This window comes from Ascidiella aspersa, chromosome 7, assembly GCF_963924565.1.
Source record: "Ascidiella aspersa chromosome 7, kaAscAspe10.2, whole genome shotgun sequence".
NCBI lineage: Eukaryota > Metazoa > Chordata > Ascidiacea > Phlebobranchia > Ascidiidae > Ascidiella > Ascidiella aspersa.
The window spans coordinates 19,902,706-19,927,985 of NC_139453.1; the positions used below are offsets into that span (position 1 = coordinate 19,902,706).

General features: G+C 35.8%; 3 protein-coding genes across 4 annotated transcripts; 1 reads left to right on the forward strand and 2 right to left on the reverse strand.

Annotated features, from left to right (window-relative positions):
* Window positions 1-4,052: 4,052 nt before the first annotated feature.
* Window positions 4,053-11,095, reverse strand: LOC146138208 (uncharacterized). Its single transcript, XM_083393991.1, has 12 exons — window positions 10,825-11,095; window positions 9,948-10,067; window positions 9,744-9,866; window positions 7,179-7,713; window positions 6,845-7,033; window positions 6,404-6,583; window positions 6,081-6,178; window positions 5,743-5,917; window positions 5,499-5,678; window positions 5,192-5,347; window positions 4,922-5,030; window positions 4,053-4,594 (listed from the first exon to the last, which is right to left on the reverse strand). Exons 1-12 carry the CDS (start codon window positions 10,943-10,945, stop codon window positions 4,184-4,186), a joined length of 2,397 nt encoding a protein of 798 aa, XP_083250117.1. The 5' UTR covers window positions 10,946-11,095; the 3' UTR covers window positions 4,053-4,183.
* Window positions 11,096-14,665: 3,570 nt separating this feature from the next.
* LOC146138209 (protein KTI12 homolog) lies at window positions 14,666-17,927 on the forward strand. Of its 2 annotated transcripts, none has more exons than XM_083393974.1 (4): window positions 14,666-14,933; window positions 15,534-15,677; window positions 16,684-16,886; window positions 17,188-17,927. In XM_083393974.1, exons 1-4 carry the CDS (start codon window positions 14,681-14,683, stop codon window positions 17,410-17,412), a joined length of 825 nt encoding a protein of 274 aa, XP_083250100.1. In that variant the 5' UTR covers window positions 14,666-14,680; the 3' UTR covers window positions 17,413-17,927. The 2 variants fall into 2 exon arrangements, with proteins under 2 accessions (XP_083250100.1, XP_083250101.1); XM_083393975.1 differs by having other exon boundaries at window positions 17,100-17,219.
* Window positions 17,928-18,281: 354 nt separating this feature from the next.
* LOC146138210 (plasminogen-like) lies at window positions 18,282-25,058 on the reverse strand. Its single transcript, XM_083394536.1, has 11 exons — window positions 24,961-25,058; window positions 24,013-24,156; window positions 23,843-23,922; window positions 23,163-23,386; window positions 22,504-22,618; window positions 22,079-22,233; window positions 20,389-20,531; window positions 19,545-19,687; window positions 19,318-19,446; window positions 18,657-18,808; window positions 18,282-18,461 (listed from the first exon to the last, which is right to left on the reverse strand). The coding sequence occupies exons 1-11, from the start codon at window positions 25,056-25,058 to the stop codon at window positions 18,282-18,284; spliced, it is 1,563 nt and encodes a 520-aa protein (XP_083250662.1).
* Window positions 25,059-25,280: the final 222 nt, after the last annotated feature.

Here is a 25,280-nt window from a genome sequence, read left to right on the forward strand (position 1 = left end):
ATATCGCTCTAGGCTCAATACCATGTCAGATGAACTATCTTAGCGTAAGTTAATAGTTAAACAACACATCGTCACAGAGCAACCTTTTCCGCTTTTTTGGTGTAAATTATACAGGGCCGATATACGGTACTATCAATCAAATGTGATATTTAAAACCTGCAAAATATTCACGCAAAGAACGAGAAAATACATATCTACCGACTACGTTGGCACTAACTATACCCTTAATTGTTGAGAGTTGTTTTATAGTATGCGTGGTCCCTTTGGGCTGAGAAGATTCCCGCAAACAACCCAGATAGTCAAAAAAACTTTGCGCAAAGCGTGAAAAGATTTTTTCGGTAATAAAGCCTAAATATATGGGACATTGTCTCGTGCTTATATAGTTCAAAGCCGGTCGGATGATTCAGGTTAACCCACTGAATGACAGGGTCGGGATGTATAGGTTTTCGTAGAGGTAAATTTCATGGTTAACGAGAGACTAAAATCTATACAAAGGTAGTAGATTCAGGCAATGAAAGGGTATTTGTAATACACTTGTTTAGGTATGTGGTTCTGGCAACCGGCAAATGGTGGGTCAACACTCTTGCGTTATGTGTTGGTGTCATTCAAGCGTTTGGCATGGTGATGCTTGGAACTTTCTCAGTAAGTATAAATTAGTGTTATAACGACTTAGTCTCTGTTTTTAAATGACTTGACTTGAGTCTTTTGGATAAATTAATTTACTTACCTATAGTAAATATATAAAATAACTTGGTTGAACGTAGGTATTTTTACTCTATTTTATTATAATCGGGGTATTTAACCTTATGTTTGCGCATAAAACAATTTTCTTGCGACATGCTGCTATTTTTAATTGGATTGCTTATACACAGATGACTAGGCTATACCAATTTTAATATATTTTATAGTTTTGTTTTATGTCAATGGCTTGACGTGAAGTTGACTTGCTTTCGTAATGAATTGACTGGGACTTTTATTTTTTTAGTGATTAAATTAGCAATAATAAGATTTGCCAATTTAGCCTACAGCTGCCAACGTACAGCAACTTTAATTTAGTAATTTTGAGGGGAATAATTTCACCTTCAACAAATGCCATATTTAGGTTTTCGTTATTTCTGTTCAAGCGCAAAATACGTTTTCTTGTTACAGTGGATTGAAGCTCCGTCGTTTCATCGTTCGGGCTCCAGAGTCGCCATGATAGGAATGCTAATCTATTCTATGCTGGTTTGTGTTGTTACCCATCACCAACTAGTTATGAAATCTGTCCAGCAATATTATGTACTTGTCACTAGAATGTGCCTTCTTGTGATGCAAGTCTTGTACTTTACGTTATGTATCCTTTCGAAATTAAAGCGCGTGTTATATAGGCTACTATCAGACATATATTTATATATAAACAAGATAAATCTGTATATTTGAACTTTATATAAATATAAATGTAAGTTGGTAAATATTTTGAAGAGATGAGACGCCTAAACAAAATTCCTATACTGAATATAAATACGCAGTTATTTATGAAGCTTTTGTGCAAAAGGTAAGATATTTTACTATATATACATATATATATATTATATTTATATATATATGATATATATTTATATATATATTGATAGGGCGAATCCGGGATAGATGTTGAGAGGGGTCATTAAACTTTTCAGAAATACAAAACGTGACATCACAAAACAAGTATACGTTAACAAAAAGACTTACTGTTATCGAAAAACTTAAACTTGTGCGCAAATGAGAAACTCGAATTTAAAAACACTCAGAAAATTTCAGTATTTTCAGTTTATTTTGTTAAAATTCGCAAAACTTTCATCTAGAAATATAGACTTGCTGACGCATTGAACATACAAAAGATTCAAAACAGTAAAATAGTTTTGAAAAACGAGTTGAGAGGGCCATTGAACCACAACAGTGTGGTTGAAACAGAAATCACGGTAAAAGTTCGCGCCATAAATGGAAAACATATACAGTGCGATTATCATTTTTAAGCTGGAGACGAGGTGTTAGGCCATTGGCCTAAAACTTTCAGGCAGAATAAGCCATAAAGACGGAGTTTTTTTAACGTGGACCCATATTTTGGTTCGCTTGTAACAGGGTGGGCATTAGATTTTTTTAGAGATAACTTCACAAAACAAGTAGTCTTAGGAACCTGAGCTGCTGTTTTCAGTCGAACTCATCCGCAAATATGTTACCGAAATCGACGTGAAATTCATCAAGAAGAGGGCAATTAGCGATTTTTTATTATTCTCTTTTCTTGTGAAAAAGTTTTTATATTTTAAATCATACACTAAGGTTTAGTTTGGGCTTTCAAGGTTCCCCGGCACGTATCTCCAAGGATTCCACGCGCGCCAGTTTAATAATTCCGGCATTAGGCAATACAAACACATGTTTATGGTATCAATGCAACGAGTGACCACAAAAAAACACTATATTAAGTATAATATATATCGCAAAAGTGCAAAATTTGTTCACATATTTGAATTAAAATAGAAAAAACATTCGTTTGGGAATGACCACCCTTGGATTCGCAGCATATCGTAATGAGAACATAGTGACGCACTATTGTCTATAAAGGTGACTAATACAGTAGATGCATACTGAACAATAAAGTTAACCAAAATATTGATATGTTTATCTCACTTTTAAGATAAAATTTAAAATTTAATTTACTTCCTGCTATACGTTTCATCGGAATCAGTTAGGTCAGGGGTTCTTAAACTTTTTTTACCGCGGACCCCTAAAATTTTCTTTTAGCTCGCACGGACCACTGTAGGCAAAAAAAAAATGACGTCATAAATTGACGTCACAGTACAAATAAACTTCATACATTTGCTGATTTTGGTCCAAAAATGATAAATTAAAATGGCGCCTAAATACATTCAGTGCAAATCAGTTTAGTTTTTAATTGAATTGTTTTTTTTATAAATTGATTACTTCATAAGTATACTAATATTTCAATTAGGCTTTCATGGACCCCCTAAAGCTAGATCACGGGCCCCCAAGGGGTCCATGGACCCCAGTTTAAGAACCCCTGAGTTAGACGTTATATTGCGGCATAGGTTGGTGCCACTAACTGATCTAATTGTGCCTTCCAGGTGTATTACAATCCTGCGTCTGCTTATGAGTGGGTAACCATCTACTTGGGGTTAGGATTCTCACTGTCATTGGCTTTTGATTTGTCAAAAGTGAAAGAAGTCGATATGAGCCTTCGTATCGGAAACAAACTCCAAAACAACAAGCAGGAGGGGATTGAAAGCTACTGACAAGTCGTTATTCATTTACACAAAATATTTTCATTATAGTGTAAAATTTTTATGTACAAGACTTAAGACTTTGTCTAGAAATGATCAGCTCGTATAAAGACTTGTGTTAAACATTTGTATTTGTTTCGCGTCGTGATTAAACAATATCACTTTTAGTTTAATATTATTAAATTAAAATATATTTATGTCCGCATTGTTATTTGTAACTCACCACTGCAACAAGGCCAATGCCATATACCTAGGCTTATATATGTTAATAGATTTTAGTAGAGCAAAGTCGATTTGACAAATCGTTCTCCTTCCGACTGTCGTAAATGTAACATCTCCGTTAGAAGCTAAAATAAAATCTGTAATATAATCGTTTTTGTTATTTGCAGTTTGTTTACTCCACTCGATTCCGAACTAAACTTTAACCAGAACCTATCAAAAGAGATGCGCAATGCCAGCATACAAATTCCAAGAATATATATTATAGCACAAAAAAGTTCGAGCTTTCCACTAACGGCCGATGTATCACTGAGCTGCCAATTATTCGTTAAACCTTTTTCAGTCAATTATGTCAAAATCAGAACTAGAGCTAAAATAGGGACGTTTCGGAGACCAATAAGTAATTAAAATTCACTTTGTATTCTGCATGATTTCCACAGGGGATATGCATTTCAAGATATCATAAACAATTTGTATTCTGATAAAAAATTGATTTGACAATGGACTCGCTGTAACCTTGCTGCTCAACGTAGCCTTGAAAAAATCCTATGTGATCACAAGAAACATTTGCGACACGTAAAAAACACTTTATTAGACTTTCATTTAATAAAAAAAACACCCTACACTAAACAATAAAATACAACAAAGTGGCGCCAATAGCAAAATGATCGAAGTGTAGTGAATGATGGATACGCAAGAACATAAGTCTAAAGGCCATGCAAGAACTCCTGAAATTCTTCGGTGGACGGCTCGACGACGTCATCGTTTCCAACATCAATGCTTTCGTCGCCTTTCAGGTATTCGTTTCGATCGGGCAAAGAATCCAACGCCGAAATGTCGGTGTTCTCGCCTTCTACTTCGGTACTGTGGTCGTTTTCTGATTCAACCAGCGATCTCGACAGTTCCAAGGCGCCACCACTGCGCATCGCCTCGTTAGCGGTCTTTGAGTATTCAAGCATGACGGTAACGGTCTTTCCTTGACGCCGTGCAGCCTTCCTGGCCCGCTTCATGCGCTGTTCGGGAATGTGCACTTCGCGCATGTGCTCGCGAAATTCGTCCTGGCAGTCGAACTGGAGGTCACACGCCTCGCACTTCGCCCTCTTTCCTTTGCAGTTATCCTACGGAAAAAAGTCGTGAGGTTGGCGGCGTCAAGCACTACAATAAAATTCAAACGTAAACAACTTTCATTCACACGTCACAAAACCCTTTCAAAGTTAACAATTTTAACACCGCTCGGGACACTTAGAAATCTACAAACTTAACGATTGAATTTAAATACAAGGTTTGGTCTAGGTTGTCGCAACTACCAAAACACTTTCTGAACTTCACTTTCATAATAAATGTGATATCTGTCGAAAACGAATCGTAGTCCGTCAAGACCGGTTTTGATTTCGAACCATATACAAAACTTATTAGAAACCTCAAAACGCAACAACTTAACCAACCATGTGTTTGTGAAGCAGTTGGGGTTTAGGGAATTTCTTCTTGCATTTTTTGCAGACAAGGTCGACCGGTGCAACACAGGTAGTCAAATGCTGCTCGTATCTTCCAAAACTAAACAAATAAATATGCGGTGATAGACATTCATTTCACTGCATTTACCACCTCAAACAGAATGTCAGTTATAACGAAGAAAAAAACATGTACATTGTTTGTAACCTTTACACAGCTAATGTTTTTATTTAGTGCGAATAAACAATAAAAGCCAACTCCACCTGATATACGATTTGCCGCATTTCTCGCATTCGTGAGTCGGTTTCGTCGTTTTCACTTTCAGGGAATAGATGCCATGCTTATACCTTCTGTGAAAGCTCAATGTCTTCTTGTAGTTGTATTCTAAACCACAGATGTCGCACACTTCCTTTTTGGCCCTGATATTAACATTACTTCCAATCAGCAAAAACATACTTCTATTCTATTTACAGATGTTAACAAAACGCATTATTAACGATTAGAATTGTTTAGCACAAATGCAAACAGCGTAACTGTGATAGTTCATATTGCATTTTTTCTGATTCTTACATTGGTTGATGGGTCACCATGTGGTTATCAAGGGTGCACTTTTGAGTGAAGCGTTTGTCGCAAAGTTCGCACGCGAAGGGTCGTTCTCCAGTGTGTAGCCGTTCGTGTACTCTCAGATCCTTCTGGTTCCGATACTTTCCGTCGCAGAATTGACAAGCGTATTGCCTTTCGTTGTGGCTCCTGTAGGCAAAACAAATTGTAAAACAAATTATAATAATTAAATTAAGAAAATTTAGATTTTCACCTGTAATGCTTCAACAGTTGAACGCGGGTTTCTGTGACTTTCTTACAGTTTGAGTGTGGACAAATAAATGGTGGTTCTTGCGGAATGTTTGCAAGCCGTTGCATTCTCAGCGCCTTGACTGCCTTTTTAGATTCGTCATCAGGATTGTAGGAGTAGTTAGCATCAACTAATATTTCTAAAAATAATATATGTTGATAAACTTTAACACTAAAAAACGATAAACAAATTAAAAAAACAAACTGTAAACTAGTTTACCAAACTAACTAATTAAGAAACAGAAACATATAACAAATAATTATTTTTTACACATAAAGAATTTGATTATAAAAACGACTTACCATGTTTTTCTAAAAGGTGTTTAACTAACGCAACATTGTGCTTATAGGTTATTCCACAAATTTCGCAAATTACAGTTACAGGATTCTTCGTTTTGGGCCTAAAAAATAGCTTATTTTAATAACAAACAAAATATTCTTTTTTGGCATTTTATGTGGACTAAAAGGCATAAATGGTGACAAACTACTTTACATTTTTCATAACACGCAAAAATAACAAGCAAAATAAATAGTGTAAAGTGGGCTTCTAAATAGTTCCAAATTATGGTCTAAACTAAACTAAAGGTATAGCCTTGTTATAAACATCATTAACAAGTATGCATTACGTTAAGATTGATTTTTTGTGGTAATATAATTTCGCCTTGGAAGGAAACTTCATATCACAGTGGTCACAATCAAATGTTTCTCCTTCAAAGTGACTCATTAAGTGTGACTTTAATTCCTTGCTGCTCAAAAAGCATTTCTGGCAAACATCGCATCCATGCAGTCGTTTCAGATGAAAATCCCTAAACAAATTAAAGACAAAATTGTACGAGTAAAAGTGAAAATCATTAAGAGGCAAACATTTTAACGATATGTTTGTACATACTTGTAGAGAATCTAATTTTTTTGCATATATAATTAATGAAAATTAATAAAAAGGAAACAAAAAATAATTGAATTTGGCCTACTTAAAAAAGTAAAAGTTTCTTAAAATAATTCATACTAATTATATTTTAATAATCTTGCTTGCTGTTTAAACAGTTTGGGCACATAATTATTGATACCTGTAGTGTTTCCAGGTATTGTTATGATTGTTTCCATTAAAAGAACAACCATCCCAAGGACATGAAAATGGCTCCTCATCTGGAATAATTATGCCTGAATGACTCATTTCATGCGCCTTCATCTCATGATAAAAGAAGAACTCTTTGTTGCATTCTTTGCAGACGAATTGTTTTTTTTTGCTGTGAACTCTAAATCAAAATAAGAATGGTTTAAAATTTACCAAAAAAATACTTTTCAAATGATATTGTTATAACCTTATGTGGTTTAACAACATCAAATGAGAGCCATACTTTTTGCCAAAAATATACAAACTTATCAATTCACCCTCCCTACCTGTAATGTTTAGTAAGTTCCTGTCTTGTTTCAGTTTCTACATTGCAAGACTCCTTTGGACAAATAAATGGAGGATCATTGGGAAATTTAGCATATTTTCTTTCAGTATCGTTGTCTTTGTCTTTCTTCTTTTTTTTAGTTAAAACTGGAGCTTTACGTTTTCGCTTTTCTTTTATTGGTTCATCATGATCACTATCACTTATCTCAGGTTCACTGTTGTCCATTGCTTCAACTGTGACTTCTTCTTGAATAACTTCAGATGTTTGTTCTACAAGAACTTCAATAGAAGGCTCTTCTATTGGCACATTATCTTGAACCACTGGGGGATTAGGAGGCTGCTTTTTCGGCCTACCTCGTTTTCTTGATGGTGTAGTGTTTTGTTTGAGGGTGTTGATACTTTTTTGGGGCGACTCTCGTTTTGTTACCTCTTGGGATGTTCTTTCAAGAAGGGTATCTAGAGATTCTTCACTGATTTCATGATTGTGTGTAATGCCTTCCATGGGAGTTCCAGCAGCCTTCACAGGACTTTTTTCAACTGATGATAAGAGTACACAATTGTTGAAATCACCAATAGGTATTCATATGCATTTAAAACAATAATTTTAGTTTTTATTTTGATAAAAAAATTGAAAGAATTTGAGACCCATAACAGATATATGCATATTGTTAGAAAAAAACAAAATTTATAAGCCAATTTAATAGGAATTGTTTGCCAGGGTAATGAACGAGTCACACAGTGCATATGGGCTGAATAGATTTGCTTTTTAACACAGAGACAGAAACATAGGAAAACTTTGTTAAAGTTTTGTGCAAAGCATAACATTTTTTGCATTAGATTTAGAGCAGACGAAACATATAGTTTGGGGGTAGCAACATGGACCGGTACCCCTCAGATCCCCCCTTCCAATAACACTTGAGTTTTTCGGACCCCCCCCCTTTTCGTAGGTGATAATATCGTTTTTTGTTCGTTTTTTTCAGTGTTTAAACTCACCGTCCGAAGCTGCGTGTTTTTTTAATGTAATTGGGTCACACGTCTTAAGCTAATGCGAACCAAAATCAAATGCAAAACGCGTTTTTTCGTTTCTTGTTTGGTCGACCAGGTTGGCTGATTAGCAAGTGTGTGTTTGACAATTAAGAACAATAAATCAAGCGGTCTCCGCCTTTTTCTCGCTTATGACGTTGAGTTAGGCGGTGCTGATGTTTCTCGCTGTTTGCTGTCCGCGTTAATATCACGTGTTGGTGTAAGACAGGGGTTGGCAACCTACGGCAGCTGGCCGGTGTATTTTATCGGGCCCGCTGCCTCTTAACTATACACGGGTCCATTTCATATACTTTTCGACTATTTTAACTACGTGAGTGCGAAAAATTTTCCCGCTTCGCGTGAATGATTTTTCTACAGCCGTTTTTTTTATATTTAATGCTGCCTTTTGAACTAGCTCAGCGCTTCTTTATCATTGTGCCGTAGAAGGCTGCCAAGTGCGTCGCGGACAAACGAAAAACGTATTCAAAAATATTAGACATATATTTTTATTTTTTTATCTTTTAGTTTCGGCAATGTACTAAAACTTGCAGTTAATTTAAAAGAAATGCCGTTATACCAAATAAAATCGTGCTCGCTTCGCTCGACAGGTGTGCCCTCTCTTCAAAAGGTTAAAAACACTGATTTTGATTAACTATTGAAGTGGCGTTTTTATGTTGTGCTAGTCGAATAACACCCGGGAAAACGATCTTCGTTTAGTATTGCAGGTGGCGAAAGACGTGCTTGTAATTAAGCGTAGTCCCGTACGCGGATCCACCAAAATCAATCACATATATTTCACGGTCTTGTTTTCGATTTACTCCTGAAGTTAACGATTGTACACTAAGCCGTTTCGCAGCTGGCACCTGACAGGAGTGTCGACGCACGTGTTCGCTTTGCGCCTAAAGGTTCTCTTTTACTGAAAGTTAATCGGTTGTTTCTGGTGACTTTTTTATTATTTATGACGTTATTACAATCGCTATTTTATGAGGTCATATTCGTCACTATTTTATGACGTCATTAACGTCAGACGGAAAAACGGGAATTCCCCAAGTTGAAAATTCGGGACCTCCCCCTTTTTAAATTTCTGGATACGCCCCTGCCTGTATGTATATATATATATGCTTTGAACTGTTTTTTTTTGAACTAAACAATGTGCTTTGCATTTATCTAACTTTTTTTTAGATTGGCACAACATAAAATTATTTGGCCACATAGTCACAAAGTCCCTATCATTCTACCATACTGGCGTAAGCATATTTTGCTTGTGATTCCAAGTTTGACGCAGCATTGTATTAACTGGGTAAATATCCCATTAAACCTGGGCACAGCTGTGTTTTGTCTAGTTAAACTATAGGGATATAAGGGCCAACATCATTCACAAACATTGATCGCGATATGCTTTCTATCCCAGTGGCAGTATTTCACCTACCCAGATTTTACACAAATTTTTGGGCACTCTTAAAATGTTTGGTACATGAAAAAACACAAAGAAAACATAAGAGGGAGTATTTTCCAGCCAGTACGCAACCTCCTAATAGATTTACCTTCTAGTTCCGGATCCTTTCCAAACATGAAAAATGTGTCACACACTTTCATAAATTCTTTTTGATCATCAACTGATTTTGGAGTCAAACCTGTGTAGATGTAATCTATCCAAATTGAGAGTCCTAAAAAACATGCGAATTAAAGCTACTTTGCCAGCAATTTTGGTGTTAAAATAGCTAATAATGGAGCCGAGGTAGTCCTACCTTTTGCTGAAACTTCACTGCAAACGACATACGGAAATTCTGTTTGCGTTTCATCAATAAATGTTTCAAGAATAGGACAAGCAGCAAGAATAACACACTTGTGTGCAAAAAATTTTTCACCTAAGAAATATGAATAAAGTATCAGTAGCCCAAGTATTAGAGTTTTCCAACCACTGAATTTTATTTACTATAACAAAGTTATGTATCAAGCAAGTTAATTGTATCTCTTAGTCATTTCAAATACAAGGTAAGTCTGTGAAAATGGTTATTGTACTGGTTTGACAATATATATGAAAGATATTGATTCCAAATTATTTGTTGTGATTAGGGCTTCTCTCCGGGAATGTTTCAATGGGAAATTCGCGGGATTTCCCACGAATTAACGATCCCGAATCCCGGGAAATCTTTTTTATAATCCCGGTTATTCGGCAACATAGCAAAACTTAAAAAAAAATGTCATTTTTGACTAATATAAAGAAAAAATGTGACCAAACCTATTAAAGTCGTTGCTTGAGTTGCTTTTTTTTGTGCTTACCAGTGGAAAAACATAATTAAATTTATTCCACCAATAAAAATGCGCCTAGTATGCGCGTGTTTTCTAAAAAAACAAATAAGGGTGATGACTTTAATACGAGAACGCCTTGTAAGATTGCAGAAGCAATACTACAGAACATAAATGATCCTAATTAAACGTTTGGAGCTAATATAAAGTAATTTTAATCATCATAATGACGTAATTAGGGCACGAAAATTTTGTCAGGATTACTGGGAAGTTTCATTTGTTAATCCCGTTTCCCGGGAGTGAAAAAATCCGGGAAAAAGAGGAACCCCAGTTGTGATATTAATTCCGTACAAATCATATAAATAGCCAACATACCTCCAGCCCCCAATGCCATGTCACAAAGCTTATCATTGCTTTTTAATCTGTGTAGATTTTGCATTACATTTCTGCAATGAGTATCTGCTGAGGGTAAATCCACTAAGATTTTTGATGACATGTTGAGACTGCAGATAAATTGATTGTATCGAATAAGGCTTAACTGTGCCTACAAAATAAAGTTTGGAAAAACATTATTTTTGGATAAGCTTGTTATAAAAAATATATCATATTATCAAAAAAATTACAAAGCATTACTTATATACCAATACATATATAAAGTAAGAAAGAACCCTTACCAAACTCATCAACCAAAAAAAAACTTTCTTTTTTGGCACTACATCGATTTGGTACATAGAAAGTAACCCAAAACAAGATCTACAAATACCGCAACGGACATCATTTGGGTTACCGTTTGCTGGATGGGTATAAGTCAAGCATTAAAATAGATATTATAATACTTTATCCGGCGCTCTTTCACTATTGTACATGAAAAGTTATGCAAAAAAAAAAAATAATAATAATACCGCATACCACAACGCATATTGTTCGGGTTAGCGTTTGGGTGGGTCAAGTAATATTATGTTTATTATTAATGATAACTTGACCCAACCTCAACCAAACTCTAACCGGCACCCTAACCCAAACAATATGTGTTGTGGTATGCGGCATTTGAAGAAAATTTTTTTTTATCAATTTTTACGTACAATAGTGAAAGAGCGCCCTTTATCCACCCACCCCCAAACATTAACGGACACCCTAATCCAAATAAAGTGCGTTGCGGTATTTGTAGACCGTTTTTTTACGTTACTTTGTGTACTGAATATAGAAAGAGCCCCCCTTTTAAGTTAAGAACCACTGTTATAGATATAGAAGTGCAGGTTTAGGCGCTGGTCTAGAATCCTACCACAGTTCTAAAATCAACGCACAAAATTTGAGTTAGGGTGCGGGTTAGCGTTTGGGTGTGGGTGGGTCAAGTATTATTATATTCTTTGTTTAATAATAATACTTGACCCACCTTAACCCAAACGCTAACCCGCACCCTAACCCAAATGGTGTTTCGTTGTGGTAGGATTCTAGACCAGCGCCCAGGTTTATTAGTCCATCAAACCGAAAACAAGTTTTAGTCAATTGAGGAAGATAGATGTGTTTGTAACTATTGTAGGTGCTATATATAGCTATTTTCTATGACTCCAGCAAATTTTTTATTCGTTAACCTCTCGGTTGTTAATTTTAGTTCTTTTTTACCCGAACTATACACATTGACTTCAAGTAGTGCAGGAGTATTGTCACGTGATGTCATACATGGACTGCTCAGCTCACCCTTTTTGACTACAAAACAACCAAGCTCTTGAGCCCAGTTAAGAAAAAAAAAAAAAGCTCAAATAAAAATATAGTTATCTTCGAAACAGTTTACTCATCGATTAAGTACTTCGAGAGCGAAACTACTAAAATCTTGTTCTAGTTTTTTGGCTGCAAAAAGGTCGATTTGAATGGCCGCACGAACAGAACGTCTAACTGTTTAGCTGATATATTCTAAAGTAGAAATTAGTAAGTGCAAAAACTAATATAATAGGTCATTTATGTGTATAACTTTTTAGATTTACGCAACTCGAAAACACTCCTAATAATCTTGACAGTTTGCGTTTCAATAACTTTATAGTTCCCGCTTTTAATTTGCCATGAATGACTTAACAACAAGGATACGGTTGATTGACTTCGAACTACACATTTTTGTCCAACACAATGGAAACTTAGTCCCAAACTAAACCAAACTTATGTCTCGGTAAACAAAACTGTACAGGTAGAACATAACAATTACCCTAACTACAGGCAAGTTTAAATTGACAAAACTTGCAATTAAGTTCTGTCAAATTGTCGTTTTACTTGATCAATTAGCATCTTGGGCGCTCTTTCACTATTGTACGTAAAAATTAATAAAAAAAAAAAAATTTCTTCGAATGCCGCATACCACAACACATATTGTTTGGGTTAGGGTGCGGGTTAGCGTTTGGTTGAGGGTGGGTCAAGTTATTATTAATAATAAACATAATATTACTTGACCCACCCTCACCCAAACGCTAACCCGCACCCTAACCCAAACAATATGTGTTGTGGTATGCGGTATTATTATTATTTTTTTGCTAAACTTTTCACGTACATAAGTGAAAGAGTGCCGCATCTTGTCTAGTTATTTACCAAATTTTCAGGTGTGCAATCAGTCTTGACCCACCCAAACCCAAGCGCTAATTCACACCCTAACCCCGTGTTGGAAAGTAAGGCCTGCGTGGGGGATTTATCAATTTAGTTTCCAACTCGGCCGCGGTCATAGCCGCCCATTTCATGTAAAATCAACAGAAAATGTGATCAGCCGCGAAAAATCGCTTAAATGTGCTTATCTTTCGTCGCGCAAAGGTTTTCAGTATAGTTCTCCATTCTCAGCCACGCACAAAATCCAAAGTTTTCAATCTGGTCCTAACCCAAACAATGTTAGCAAAATAAAGGCCCGAAAAAAATTCTGCTGTAGGAATCTGAACCAGCGCCCAAATTTATTTAAAAAAAATATCTTGTATGCAGTGTGCACTAGGGTTCCTCTTTTCCCAAATTTTTTCATTCCCGAGAAACGGGATTAAATAATGAAAATTCCCAGGATTTCCGGCAAAAAAATTATTCCTAATTACGTTATTATGATATTTAAACTAACTTTATATTAGCTCCAAACATTTACTTAAGCCCATTTATGTTTGTAGTATTGCTTCTGCAATCTTACAAGACCTTCACGTGTTAAGGGCTGAACCCTATTTAGTTTTTATTCAGAAAATGAGCGCATGCAGGCCTTTTGCAGGGCCCATTTATTGGTAAAACAAATTTACAATTTTTTTTGCTGTTAAGCGCAAATAAAGCAACTTAGGCAACAACTTGTAATATTTTTTTTCTTTATATCAGTCAATAACGACAAGGTTTTTAAGGTTTTGCTATGTTGCCGAATAACTGGGATTATAAAAAAAATCATAACATTCGGGATGGTTATTTTTCCTGAAATCCTATGGGAATTTCCCATCACAACAATCAATCCCGGAGAGGAACCCTAGTGTGCACCTGCTACAGAATGCAAGTTAGGTCAGGTTTAGAAAGAAAATACTGAAAACGTTTTTTTTTTCATCTGCTTAAAAGGTTTTAGCTGTAAAAAAAATGCTGTAAAAGGCAATTTCTTTTATTTACATAATATATAGTCCCAACCAAGTCTGCGTTGCAAAAAGTCATTATTGTACAACCTCCACAGCAGTGTTTTAATGACTTAAGTCAATGACTTGACTTCACTGTTTTCCAATGACTTGACTTGACTTAAGTCATTTGGGCGAAATGACTTGACTTGACTTAAGTCTTTCAGGCAAATGACTTGACTTAACTTAATTCTTTCGGGCAAATGACTTGACTTGACTTGAGTCTTTCGGGCAAATTACTTAGGTTGAATTATAGTGTTTTCTGTAAGTCTTTTTTTAATAAAATTGAGCTATTTATTCAAATGTTTGCACATAAAACAATTTGCTTGCTATAAGTTGCGTTTTTCTCATTTTTTAAGTCAGTTATTGCTCATAATCGTACAAGATTAAAAATTCCAATAGTTCAACGTTTTATTTTTACGACAAGGACGTGACTTGAAGTTGACTTGCTCTAATTATGACTTGGACTGGGACTTGACTTGTTATTTATTCAAAAAGACTTGACTTGGACTTGAGTTAAGTCATTTCAAAATGACTTGTTTACAACACTGCTCCACAGTGCCATGAAATACAGAATCGGTCCTAAACTACTACATATACCTATTTTCAGAAAATAACTTAGTGATATTAAAATGCCTTTAGTTGTAATATGTGGCTGTCCGTCAAGTGGTAAAACCAAGCGTTCTCAAGAACTGGCTTTACACCTATCCACAAAATACCCAAACCACAAAGTTTCTGTGGTGAAAGATTTGGGCTTAGATCGTAATATTGTTTATGCTGATGCAAAAAAAGAAGTGACAACCCGCGGTGGTCTAAAATCTGCTGTGGAGCGTGAATTGAGTGCAAGTACTGTAGTGATAGTGGACTCCCTAAACTATATAAAAGGTAAGTGGTCATTGAAAATTATAGTTTCTGAATCCTTTCCTACTTGAGGTTCGGCTGAACCATCCAGTAGTTTAAAATACTTACTAATACTTGTTAAAATTGTTCTATGTTTTCCATTAGTGACCACTCTGTGTAACCGCTTTCAAATATACTGAGTGCCTTTGTTTAATTATCAAATTCAATCAGCCTTTTTAGGATTGTAGTGCAAGGATAAAAATTCTAGCGTATAACGAAGTTCGTTTCTGAAGGCACTCAGTGTATATTATTATAAGTATGCTGTAATTGTTCCCAGCCTGTCTGGAAAGAATTGCATATTTTAATGAGATCTCTGGGTACACGTCTGATGTCTGTGCCAGGGTGCACCTAAGGTCAAAAGCGCACAGTCTGCTTGTAATATACATGCAACTTCTATTTTTGGGGGTGCAAGTTAAATCTTTTGAAAAAAAAAAAATTTGCAGGTGTTATTGTCATACTTTCCAGTGGTTGCCTGTTACCTCTACAGCAAAGCTTGATCACATTAGGTATCCATGTGGATTCCCTGTCTTAGTTGCTTTCACATAATGATACTTATTCATAAAACTGCTTTCTTTCTTTTCATAGGTTTTCGCTATGAACTACATTGCATTTCTAAGTATGCTCGAACCACACACTGTGTTGTTCATTGTGCAGCTTCAAATAGCAACATACTGAAGTTTAACAATTTGAAAAGTGAAGGTGAAAGGTATTCAGAAGCAATTCTTCAAGGTGATATGCATATTGCCTAGCAACTGAATATTTAACCAAAAAAATCACACTCTGGTACATCAATTTCGATATATGGATAGCTAACGACTAGTTTTACATACAGCACACCAATTCCATGAAAAGCTTAGACACTGTTTGGTAGCAATTAAAACTTTAGTTCTGGGTGATCCACGGTTGACAGCATTCTACACTCATGCCTGGGGCGGATCAACGATTTTTCTTTAGAATGTCATCAAAAAGTAACAAGGAAAGACATATAAGCTCTTTATTCCATTCTTTGTTGAGAATAATGGTCACAAATCCCTTATAGCGTTATATATATTTTCGGATAAATTTGTTTGTTTTATCCGCATAAAGTTGTATGTCTGTCGAAAAAAGAAATAAATCATAAAGTTTTGTGAAATGTAAATGAAATCGGGAAAATGGTGAGAATCTTTCCAGAATCCCGGTATATTTTATATATAGGTCATTTTGTAGGTGGCAAAAATAGTAATTTAAATTGGGTCTTACTTTCTAAGTTATGTTCATATTAAAAAGACGCACCGGTGAAATGTGGGGATCGACTGTTCAATGGCGATTAACGTGTTTGCTACCCCTGGCAGGCTGGCATACGATAGAACTGTTTTGTTTTCTTGCCAAACAATAATTGCATCTCACATTTAAAGAATAGAAAATAAATTATGTAAAGAATGCCAAATATATTAATATCAACTGAATACAAAGCCCAAACTATTTTCTGAATTTTTTGGAGTGCTGAGAAACATGTTATAACTTATTATTTTATTTTCAAGTTTGGCCTATTTTTGAAGTTTAAAAAATAAAGTCAACTGATTCCAAATATGTTAAATGTCCAACTTTAGTTTAAATTCTGACACTATTTAAAAATTCAGTAAAATTAAACCCATTTTTGTGGTAAAGCTTTGTTTTTTATTGATATAAAGCTTTTTTTCATTCATTTTTAGTTAATGTTTTCTTTAAAACTATATACTTGTGGTTGTGAATTTAGAGCTGACAATGAGGTTTGAAACTCCGAATTCAATGGCGCGATGGGATTCACCTCTTTTCACAGTTCAAGTAAATGATGATCTTCCTTGTGATAAAATATGTGAAGCGCTTTTCCAGGCCAAAATTCCTAAACTCAACATGTCAACACAAAATCCACCACTAATGTCACCTACATTTGTCCATGATGCAGATAAAATGCTTCAGGTATGTTTTCAAAGTACCGAACTTAGTAGTGTTAATTGCCTAAATGCCACACTTGAAAGTTTAGCTGTTTTTTTAAACATTTTTAAACAACTGGAATGTAAAGCACATTTTTGCGAAAGTTGAAGTATTTTTTTTAATTATTTGCATAGATGTAGTAAGTTTGGTTTTTATTTTCTTGACCACCCTTGTTTAAAAAAACAATTCTTAAAACAGGGCAATTATGAACTGGAGTAAAGACATAAAAATATTCTCCTTGCGGTTTCAATTGGCGTGATTAGTTCATTTATAATTTGTTTTGAAGAGCATTGGAGCTGCGATTTTGTCGGCACAAAAAAATGCTTCGCCAGGGGAAACTATCCCCCTTCCCGTTATCAATGAAACTTACACCATAATGACAACCATCAGCATTGGAGACATGAGAAGACATCGAAAGCAATTTCTTACGTATCTCAGAGCAAATCCTGTAGCGAACATTGACGACATACCGCGCACTTTTTTGAGCTTTTTAAGTAAAGCTGTGGGCTGACGTTTCTGATTCGTTGAGCTGCGACTATTGCGATTCATGTTTTGTCGTGATACTCGTGAAGCATGGTTTTAGGCGAAAGCCAAATTCTGCGCTGGCGGAAAATTATGGAGGTCGGACAAGGTTGTTATTTAATTAGTTTTCATTAGGGTAAGAATCTCTTAACAACTCAACTAAAACCTTTCTAACCTTAAATGAAGGTTTTTATTCGTTTGCGATTTTTATCGGGGACGGTCGAACTTGTTTAGAAATTTGTCAATCGATTTTTAAACCATGACCAAAATATTTTTTTTTCTGTAAAGTATAACAGCTTGCAACTTGTTGATTTTAAAATTGTGCGAATCGCTCTGTTTTTGTCCTAAGTTGATTTTTCACATGTAATTCAGATAGTTTCCCCTCTAAAACTTCGTATCTATATGTTCAGATGTCCACCAACATAGGCTATGAAGAGATATCGTTCTTTCAAACAGTAAGCGACTAAAGGTGCAAATTGTCATGCAATACGCAAATAAAAATAAATCCACAAACACGTCATTAACTCAAGAAAAACAAGAAAATTGTTTATAGATAAAAAGCACAGTAGAAATGGCTGACGAAACGCTTAAGGAACAGTTAGAAGCCAGATAAGGAAATGTTATAGTGTGCTAAATTTATGTGTAAATTGGCCAACAAATTCCCAAAAAGTTCGAACTGATTAGATGGTTTCAAAATAAGATGAATTGTGCGGCCGCCGCGTTATCTGCCAGCGAAGCAAGCTTTTTCCTTATATCGTCGTGATATTCCTGCCGCTGAAACACCACCACGCGTTTGCATTGGAAAGCTTGTTGGACTGACTTGTGCCAATCGAATTTGCGCAAAAGCCACACAAGAAATCAGGCACATCCGTTAAACTTTGCCATGATCTTTCGCATCCACGACTCGTACGTGCTCACCAGAGCGTAAACTCCCACATGACCCGGGGTACCACAGTAGCCAAAGCCGAATGACGTCACACCAGCGAAGTACCACCCACCATTGGGTTTGCGACAACTCAACGATCCGCCCGAATCTCCCTGCAATGCAATGTAGAAAATTTTATAATGTCATGCGTTTTCTAATATTATTAAAATTATAAACATGGATTTTAACTTTTTTACCTAAATATTTTTACTCAAATTGCTAAAAAACGGTGTTATGTCCGTTGATGGAAATTTCTTATGCACTGTTGTGTTTGTTTTATTTTTTCTGTACATTTGTCAAAGCCTTACTTTACACGTGTCGACTGATGCGGCCACCGGGTCACCAGCGCAAAAATGATGCTCTTTTATTAAATGGCGCTTATAGTTTCCACCGAGCTTGCGACACGTCTCAAACCCCAAAACTGGCACCTGGGCTTCCATCAGCTGACGGCCCCCGTTTGCTGTAAAAAAGAAAACAAAATTATCCCCTGGAATACCAAAAAATATATCAGTTGATATTTATGCAAGCTGTGTGAAAGAAGCAGCGGCTCTAATGGCTTTTTATATCGAATTGATAGATGCCATTTTTGCCGAAGTACTTAAGCCGAAAGTTAACCTAAAAAGACCTAAAAGGTTAATCGCAGCTAGCCAAAATACGTAGTTTCTAAACTATACGTTATTTCCTGGGGCGGATCCATGGCAAAACAACGATTTGTTAATTTTAACTACCGGTACCGAAATACAAAATAATTCTTAAGTCGCGCGAAGCCTTTTTCGACATTACAGCATGCATAACCCATTTCAAGGGTTTTTTTAAGCTAAAGGCGCCGTGTAATATATTCACCCGAGGGCGGTAGTAAGCAGTGAACATCTCTTTTTCTTCTACTTTTTAGGCCTATTTCAGTAAGCGACTATACCCAAACGGGCTATGTGTCAGGCATAATAATTATAAGTAAGACAATGTCCTTACCATAAAAATCCCATCCAGTTACGTAACAAAGGTCGCCAGGTCTGGGTTTGTTGAAACTGCTCAAGCATAGAGGTGAAACGCTGGGGGTGGGATCGGCAGGCCAACGAAGCTTAGCAAGCGCAATGTCAGCTGAAATAAATATTTGCTTAATTGAATTGAAAACACCAAATATTTTTTTTAAATTGTTATCCCGATTTTAGATTTCGACAAACAAAGCTTTTCCTTACCGATTGGCGCGTTTATGTTCGAGTAGTTATCATGAAGAAAAACGCTGGAAAGATAGTATCTTGTGCCTATGTGTGACGCACGGTTCATATCAAGCAGAACGCTCCATTCATCGCCCGGATTGTCATGATTTATAGCAAAGCGCCTGATAAAAGAAAACAACGTTAACTAACCACTACTATTTTTACGTAATTATAAATAATTTGATGTGACTTAGCAGCTGTTACAGATTTTTTTGTCATTTTGTCGAGTCCAGCATTCCTACAAATTGCTTTCTTATTCTCCAAATATTCTTACCCTTTTTGAACATAAAAAGTTATAACAAAATATCGTCCTAAAATACCCAATTTTTTGTAGACAACAAAAAAGGGGAAAATGTTTGTTCAGTTAGGAATAGAACACTAATTAATACTATTTGCAGCAATCGATCGGAATTAGTTGTTGGCGCCTAATAGAAATTGGAGTAATTGTGCTCGTGCATAACTTGTTAATCTGTCGTGCCGAGTATGTGAGAAACAATATTTCCCAGTGTTACATTGACTTAAGTGCATTTAAGTGTTTTTAAATGACTTAGATTAAAATAAAAAGTTTTCGTCAAGCAATTTAAAAGTTTAACATTTATTTTAAGGTTTAACGTTTATAACAAGGACTTGACTTGAATTTGATTTGCTCTAATAATGACTTAGACTAGGATTTGACTTGGGCAACTCATTGATTGGATTAGGACTTGGCTTGGTATTTATTTAAAACACTTGTCTTTAAACAAGTTATTTTATAAGTGAATAGGCTGGGACTTTACAACACTGATATTTTCATACCAATTATAAGTGAAGATGCATAACTTACGTAGAGTTAGTACAGTGTCCCGCGGTAACAACCCATAGGGATGCTATCAATGTGGATCCACACAAATGCTTCCAGCTACAGTTTCCCCGACAATCGTAATGCTGCCAACTTCCATGCCACGGCCAACCAAGCCACTTTGATTCCTGCAACATCAAAATATGTTGTAATAATCCATTGATTCTACGACTATAGGCAGAGCTGTCAGTGATTTTTCACCGAAACTTAGTTTAATTTCAAGGACAAAATAACGTTTCATAAATGTAAAATTGCTGTCAGAATTATGTTAAATTATGCATTTTACTTATGTATTTACTACATACTCAACACTACGAGATATCTCTTATTTTTAAACTGGGCTATATTATGCGTACTAAAAACAATCAAAGCTAATTTTGTTGTGGTTTAGGTGAAGGTTGCCCTAGATGGGACGTTGCCTGAGTCGGGACTTGGGGATTATATCAACTTGCCATTAGGTAGCCCTAATTCCTAATTATTTTTTGAAGCACCCAATGGTAGCCATCATTTTAACACAAAAACATTTCAGTAGGCTGACAGCGTTTTTGCAACATATCAATCTAAAGAAAATAGGGGTGTTTTCTTGCTGGTTTTATTATTTTTATATTTGAGTTATTTCATATTTGTTAAAGTTGTATAAAATGCATTTTTTACTAATATATGGGTAATTTACCAGGCTTACTTATACAGGTAAGTTTTTCATGTTATCTTGTACCTATAAGCAGCCAATATATCTTCTGTATATGGTGATGTGGGGTGCGTAACATGGGACAGGACGTTCCCAAGTGAGGAACTATTTGTTGCAACCTACATTTTGGGTTATTGTGACAAAAAATGGACTTGCCATTACCTCTTTTGGAGAAGCAAACATTTTGTTATAGTTCAAAAGTTTTCAACTAACAAATTTTAATATGGTTCGTTTTAAATTTTTTATGTAGGCTATGACGTAAAACATTTATACGATTTCCCTATCCATAAAATACGTTAAGAAATGCACCTGGTTAAAATGGATCATCGTATCAACATGTTTGTAATAAATATTACAAATGCAGGTAAAACTTCACTTAACAAAAAACATACCTATTCGAATTAAAACAAAATTATTGTTTAAAAGTTCACTAAAAAACCAACGAAACAGACAAGATTTGGCCTAGGTCGTGTGCGTTGAGAGCAATCAACACAGGCAGAATATTTGTATAATGTATTCACAAATAAAATAAAGTTCCAAGACAGTTACTCTTTGACACGCACTTGTCCTGCTAATTTAAAAATATGAATTTTCGCTTATCACAGCACATTCGTTCTAAGATTCTATGAATTGTTCTAAACAGGCTAGTTTTAAACTTATGTAAGTGTAGCAGGTGGAGTTCAAGTTGTTTTTAATGCTTGTGGTACAAATTGATCAATTTAAAACAACGGATTCTTCCTGTCCCATCTTGCGAATCACACTGTCCCATCATATGAAACTCTGATTTCTAAAGACGGGACACAACAACGTTTTTTCTAAGACGATTTTATGAAAAAAGTTAGAACGCTAGAGGCAAAGTTATAAGTGTTTTTTAAGCGTAAAGGGCAGAGGTATCAAGTAGGCATGATATTATTCAAAATTATTGTTATAATTGAGAACTACAATCATTTGAAAAAACGTGTCCCATCATGGGCAACCTTCCCCTACCTGTCCACCAATTATCTTCACAGAAGACGCTGGCTGTCTAGCATTGACGAGTTTGCTTCTGACACCGCACTGTAGACCGTCCAACACATGCTGCTTGGTGGCATTGCAGGGTCCCGGAGAACACTGTCGCATGTTCTCCGCACTGCCGTCACACCCTAATGAGTTAAGGTGGATGAAAGTTAGAATATTACACTAGGCCTATTATTGATAGTCAGAAATAGAGATTCAACTTAAAATTTGCCTCAATGAAGCATAACAAAACTAATCAAAAATAACATTCCGCATAATTATTACGTGAATTAAACTTGCTATTTCTGTAACAAACAAATTTATATTTAGGTTACTATAAATATATTGCAAGAGATCTGATTAACATCCGACAGACAATGTGTGTAAGTTAAGAAAACACAGAGCAGGAGGTATACCGCGTATGCCAGGGCTGCCGTTTTTGCAGTATCGAGTTCTCTTTTTCACTCCTCCAATACCACAAGTGACGCTGCAGCAGGAAAACGACGTCCAGGTGGACCAAACCGGACAAGCCTGAAATAGGAAAAAAATGGAAATCCCATGTTGTGGAATAGCTAGGCCTATAGTTTTTTTCTTTAATTTCCACTTGCTTTAAATTTATTATTTTTTAAATTGTTTGAAACGCGACTATATATGTATATTGGTTTCACTGAGAATAATGTACTTCCTAGTTAATACAACGGTCTTTGTAAGCAAGAAAAAAATTGGGCAGTAACAAGAAAACAGTTAAAAACCTGAAAGTTACAACTTTTTCTTTCAATGGACTTGCCGAAGCAAGGTTCTGCCGTACAATTCCGGGTCCTAGTTCGAAAACCCCAGTTGCAACTTTTCGAACAAGATGAGTATTCGCTCCATGCGTTCCAGGTTGGACAAGGCTGCAGTCAAAAAGTATATTTTTTCTAAAACGATGAATAACAGTTACCAACGTAAGATTACGCAGAAAATGCAATAATTACGGCAACTAAAGAAGGTGTAAGGAATTGTAGTTAAAGGTAAGCGAATGTTTCCCACGTTCAAGCTTTTTACCAAAAAAGTTGTAAATCTTCTTATAATTTACCTGAGTCGGTGTACAGGCCTCGTACATCATGCTACGTCCCTGGCACCTTGAGTAAACATGGATAAAGTTGGTCGTATGTAGGCATTCTCTGGTTTTCGACCTGTATCCGACCTGGCTACCGCAATTCGCCGAGCACGACCCAAACTGAGTCCATTTTGACCAACATGGCGGAGTGTAGCATTCCCTATAGTCCACAGAAGACCCAGGGCACCCGAATGATACACCTAAAAAGCAATAGAAAGGTAACACTTAATTTTGTGTTTAGCATGTATCCTTTAATTGCGTTAAAAATGATTATAACAACTTTTGTCTTTTTGTATTACACTACAATGTAGACTCACCGGTAGCTTTTATACAACGCCGAGTCCTGTAAGTCATTCCGCTTCCGCAAGTTTTGCCACATTTCGACCAAGGCTGCCAGTTGGCCCAGAACATTCCACACGAGTTTGGAAACTTACAATTCTTTGTTTCCCTTGGAATCCTTCCACTGCAGCGGGATGGAGCAACCACTACAATTTGTAATAAAATACGTATTCACGAATAATTAAAACAATTCTTCGTATAGTTAATATTTTTAAACGCTAATTCATTTCTAATGTTTTCATTTAAAAAACAACCAACTTTAAACCTTTTTTATCTAAAAAGGGTTATAGATAATTTTCACGAAAAAACAAGCTAACCTTGGAGAGCCTGACCATAGGACAAAGTGGCAGTTATTTTTAAAACATTATCGTCTCCAGGAATGTCAGTGTTGCGGTGTCTGAAATTAAGTTATATGTTACAAACCTTACAAAATATATAAATACGTGTCAAAAGTACCATAAATCGACATTTAACAAGACGAACTCACCGAAGCGTGCATTCTTTCACTCTACTCCGAGTTCCGGTGCCGCAAGATTTTGAGCAGGAGCTCCAGTTTTTCCAGTTACTCCAACTTGGGCAAGCTTTGTTGCTTAAACACAATCTTTCCTCCCTAGTGTGACTGCTGCAAGGTCTGAAATGTAGACAGGTTGATATAATTGTTAATTTATAATGTATTGCGTAGGCTAATACCCTTGTAGAAAAGTAAGATTCTTTATTACCATTTATGTACGTAATGAAAGTATAATATAATTACTCGAAAGGATCACCGAATTATAATTACATTTGATCTTGACGTAAGCATTTTCTGTCTCTATGTTGTCTCCCATGGCCGCATGGGGCGCTGCAAGTACTCCACATTCCCCAATCCTGCCATCTAAAACGTTATATAGTCCGGTTACAGTGGCAAACTATATGTATCATCGTTTTTTTTTCAAACTATATGTATCATCGTTTTTTTTTTGTTTTTTTTGTTACATTTTTTTAGTTTAGCTTAACACATTTAACTTTAAAACATTAGTTGGCCTTAAAACTATTAATTAATGTTGGCATTGCATAAGTACAGAAACTATTTAATAAGTGCAATACCAAAGTTTCTAAGAAATTATAATTTCAGAATAAAGTTGTACATAGACCTGCATCTTTAACTTATAATAAACTACAAACGAATCCTTGGTATACAAATATAAGATTTAAAGGATTGTTGGTTGTTCTATCGCAGCTTATAACCGTACCTTGTTGTATCCCGTACAACGACGTTGTTGCAGCGTCTCAAACAACGGCGGATTTCTGCAACCGCTAAATAAACACCGTGGTACAGTTTACAACATATGAATGACAAACCATGTTCTCTATTGTTTTAATTGTTTAGTAAAAATTGCACACAAAAAGAAAATCCGAATAATTTTAAAGTAATAAAAAGAAGTTATTTACAAACCTTCTAAACAGGTTGTTTCCAAACTTCGTCCAATACATTGCCTGCTTCTTCTCTGAAAACCAATAGCGCCGCATATAGAAGAGCTGCACCTGGACCATGACCTCCACGACGACACGCTATGAATCTTTAAAAACGTTTTTGATTGGTAATATTTTAAGAAAATCAGTAGCCCGACGTTTTACTATTTTTGTATTCTGGTTCTAAACGCACCAGTTCGTAACTTAGGTTTTGCAAACTCCCAAGGGTTTTCGGAAGGATTTCCAGTGGGTATTTGATGGCGGATAAGATATTCTATGTTGCATGGCATACCACTGATTTGT

Excerpts from the sequence above, each read along its gene's own strand:
- LOC146138209 (XM_083393974.1), top strand. The coding sequence starts at position 14,681 with ATGCCTTTAGTTGTAATATGTGGCTGTCCGTCAAGTGGTAAAACCAAG. Across the intron at positions 14,934-15,533 it reads CTCCCTAAACTATATAAAAG|GTTTTCGCTATGAACTACAT; the intron begins GTAAGTGGTCAT and ends TTCTTTTCATAG. Across the intron at positions 16,887-17,187 it reads ATGCAGATAAAATGCTTCAG|AGCATTGGAGCTGCGATTTT; the intron begins GTATGTTTTCAA and ends TTTGTTTTGAAG.
- LOC146138210 (XM_083394536.1), bottom strand. The coding sequence starts at position 25,058 with ATGGTCCAGGTGCAGCTCTTCTATATGCGGCGCTATTGGTTTTCAGAG. Across the intron at positions 24,157-24,960 it reads GGAAACAACCTGTTTAGAAG|ACCTTGCAGCAGTCACACTA; the intron begins GTTTGTAAATAA and ends TCTACATTTCAG. Across the intron at positions 18,462-18,656 it reads CATCAGTCGACACGTGTAAA|GGAGATTCGGGCGGATCGTT; the intron begins GTAAGGCTTTGA and ends ATTGCATTGCAG.
- LOC146138208 (XM_083393991.1), bottom strand. The coding sequence starts at position 10,945 with ATGTCATCAAAAATCTTAGTGGATTTACCCTCAGCAGATACTCATTGC. Across the intron at positions 10,068-10,824 it reads CATGGCATTGGGGGCTGGAG|GTGAAAAATTTTTTGCACAC; the intron begins GTATGTTGGCTA and ends CATATTTCTTAG. Across the intron at positions 6,179-6,403 it reads CACAAAAAATCAATCTTAAC|GCCCAAAACGAAGAATCCTG; the intron begins GTAATGCATACT and ends GCTATTTTTTAG.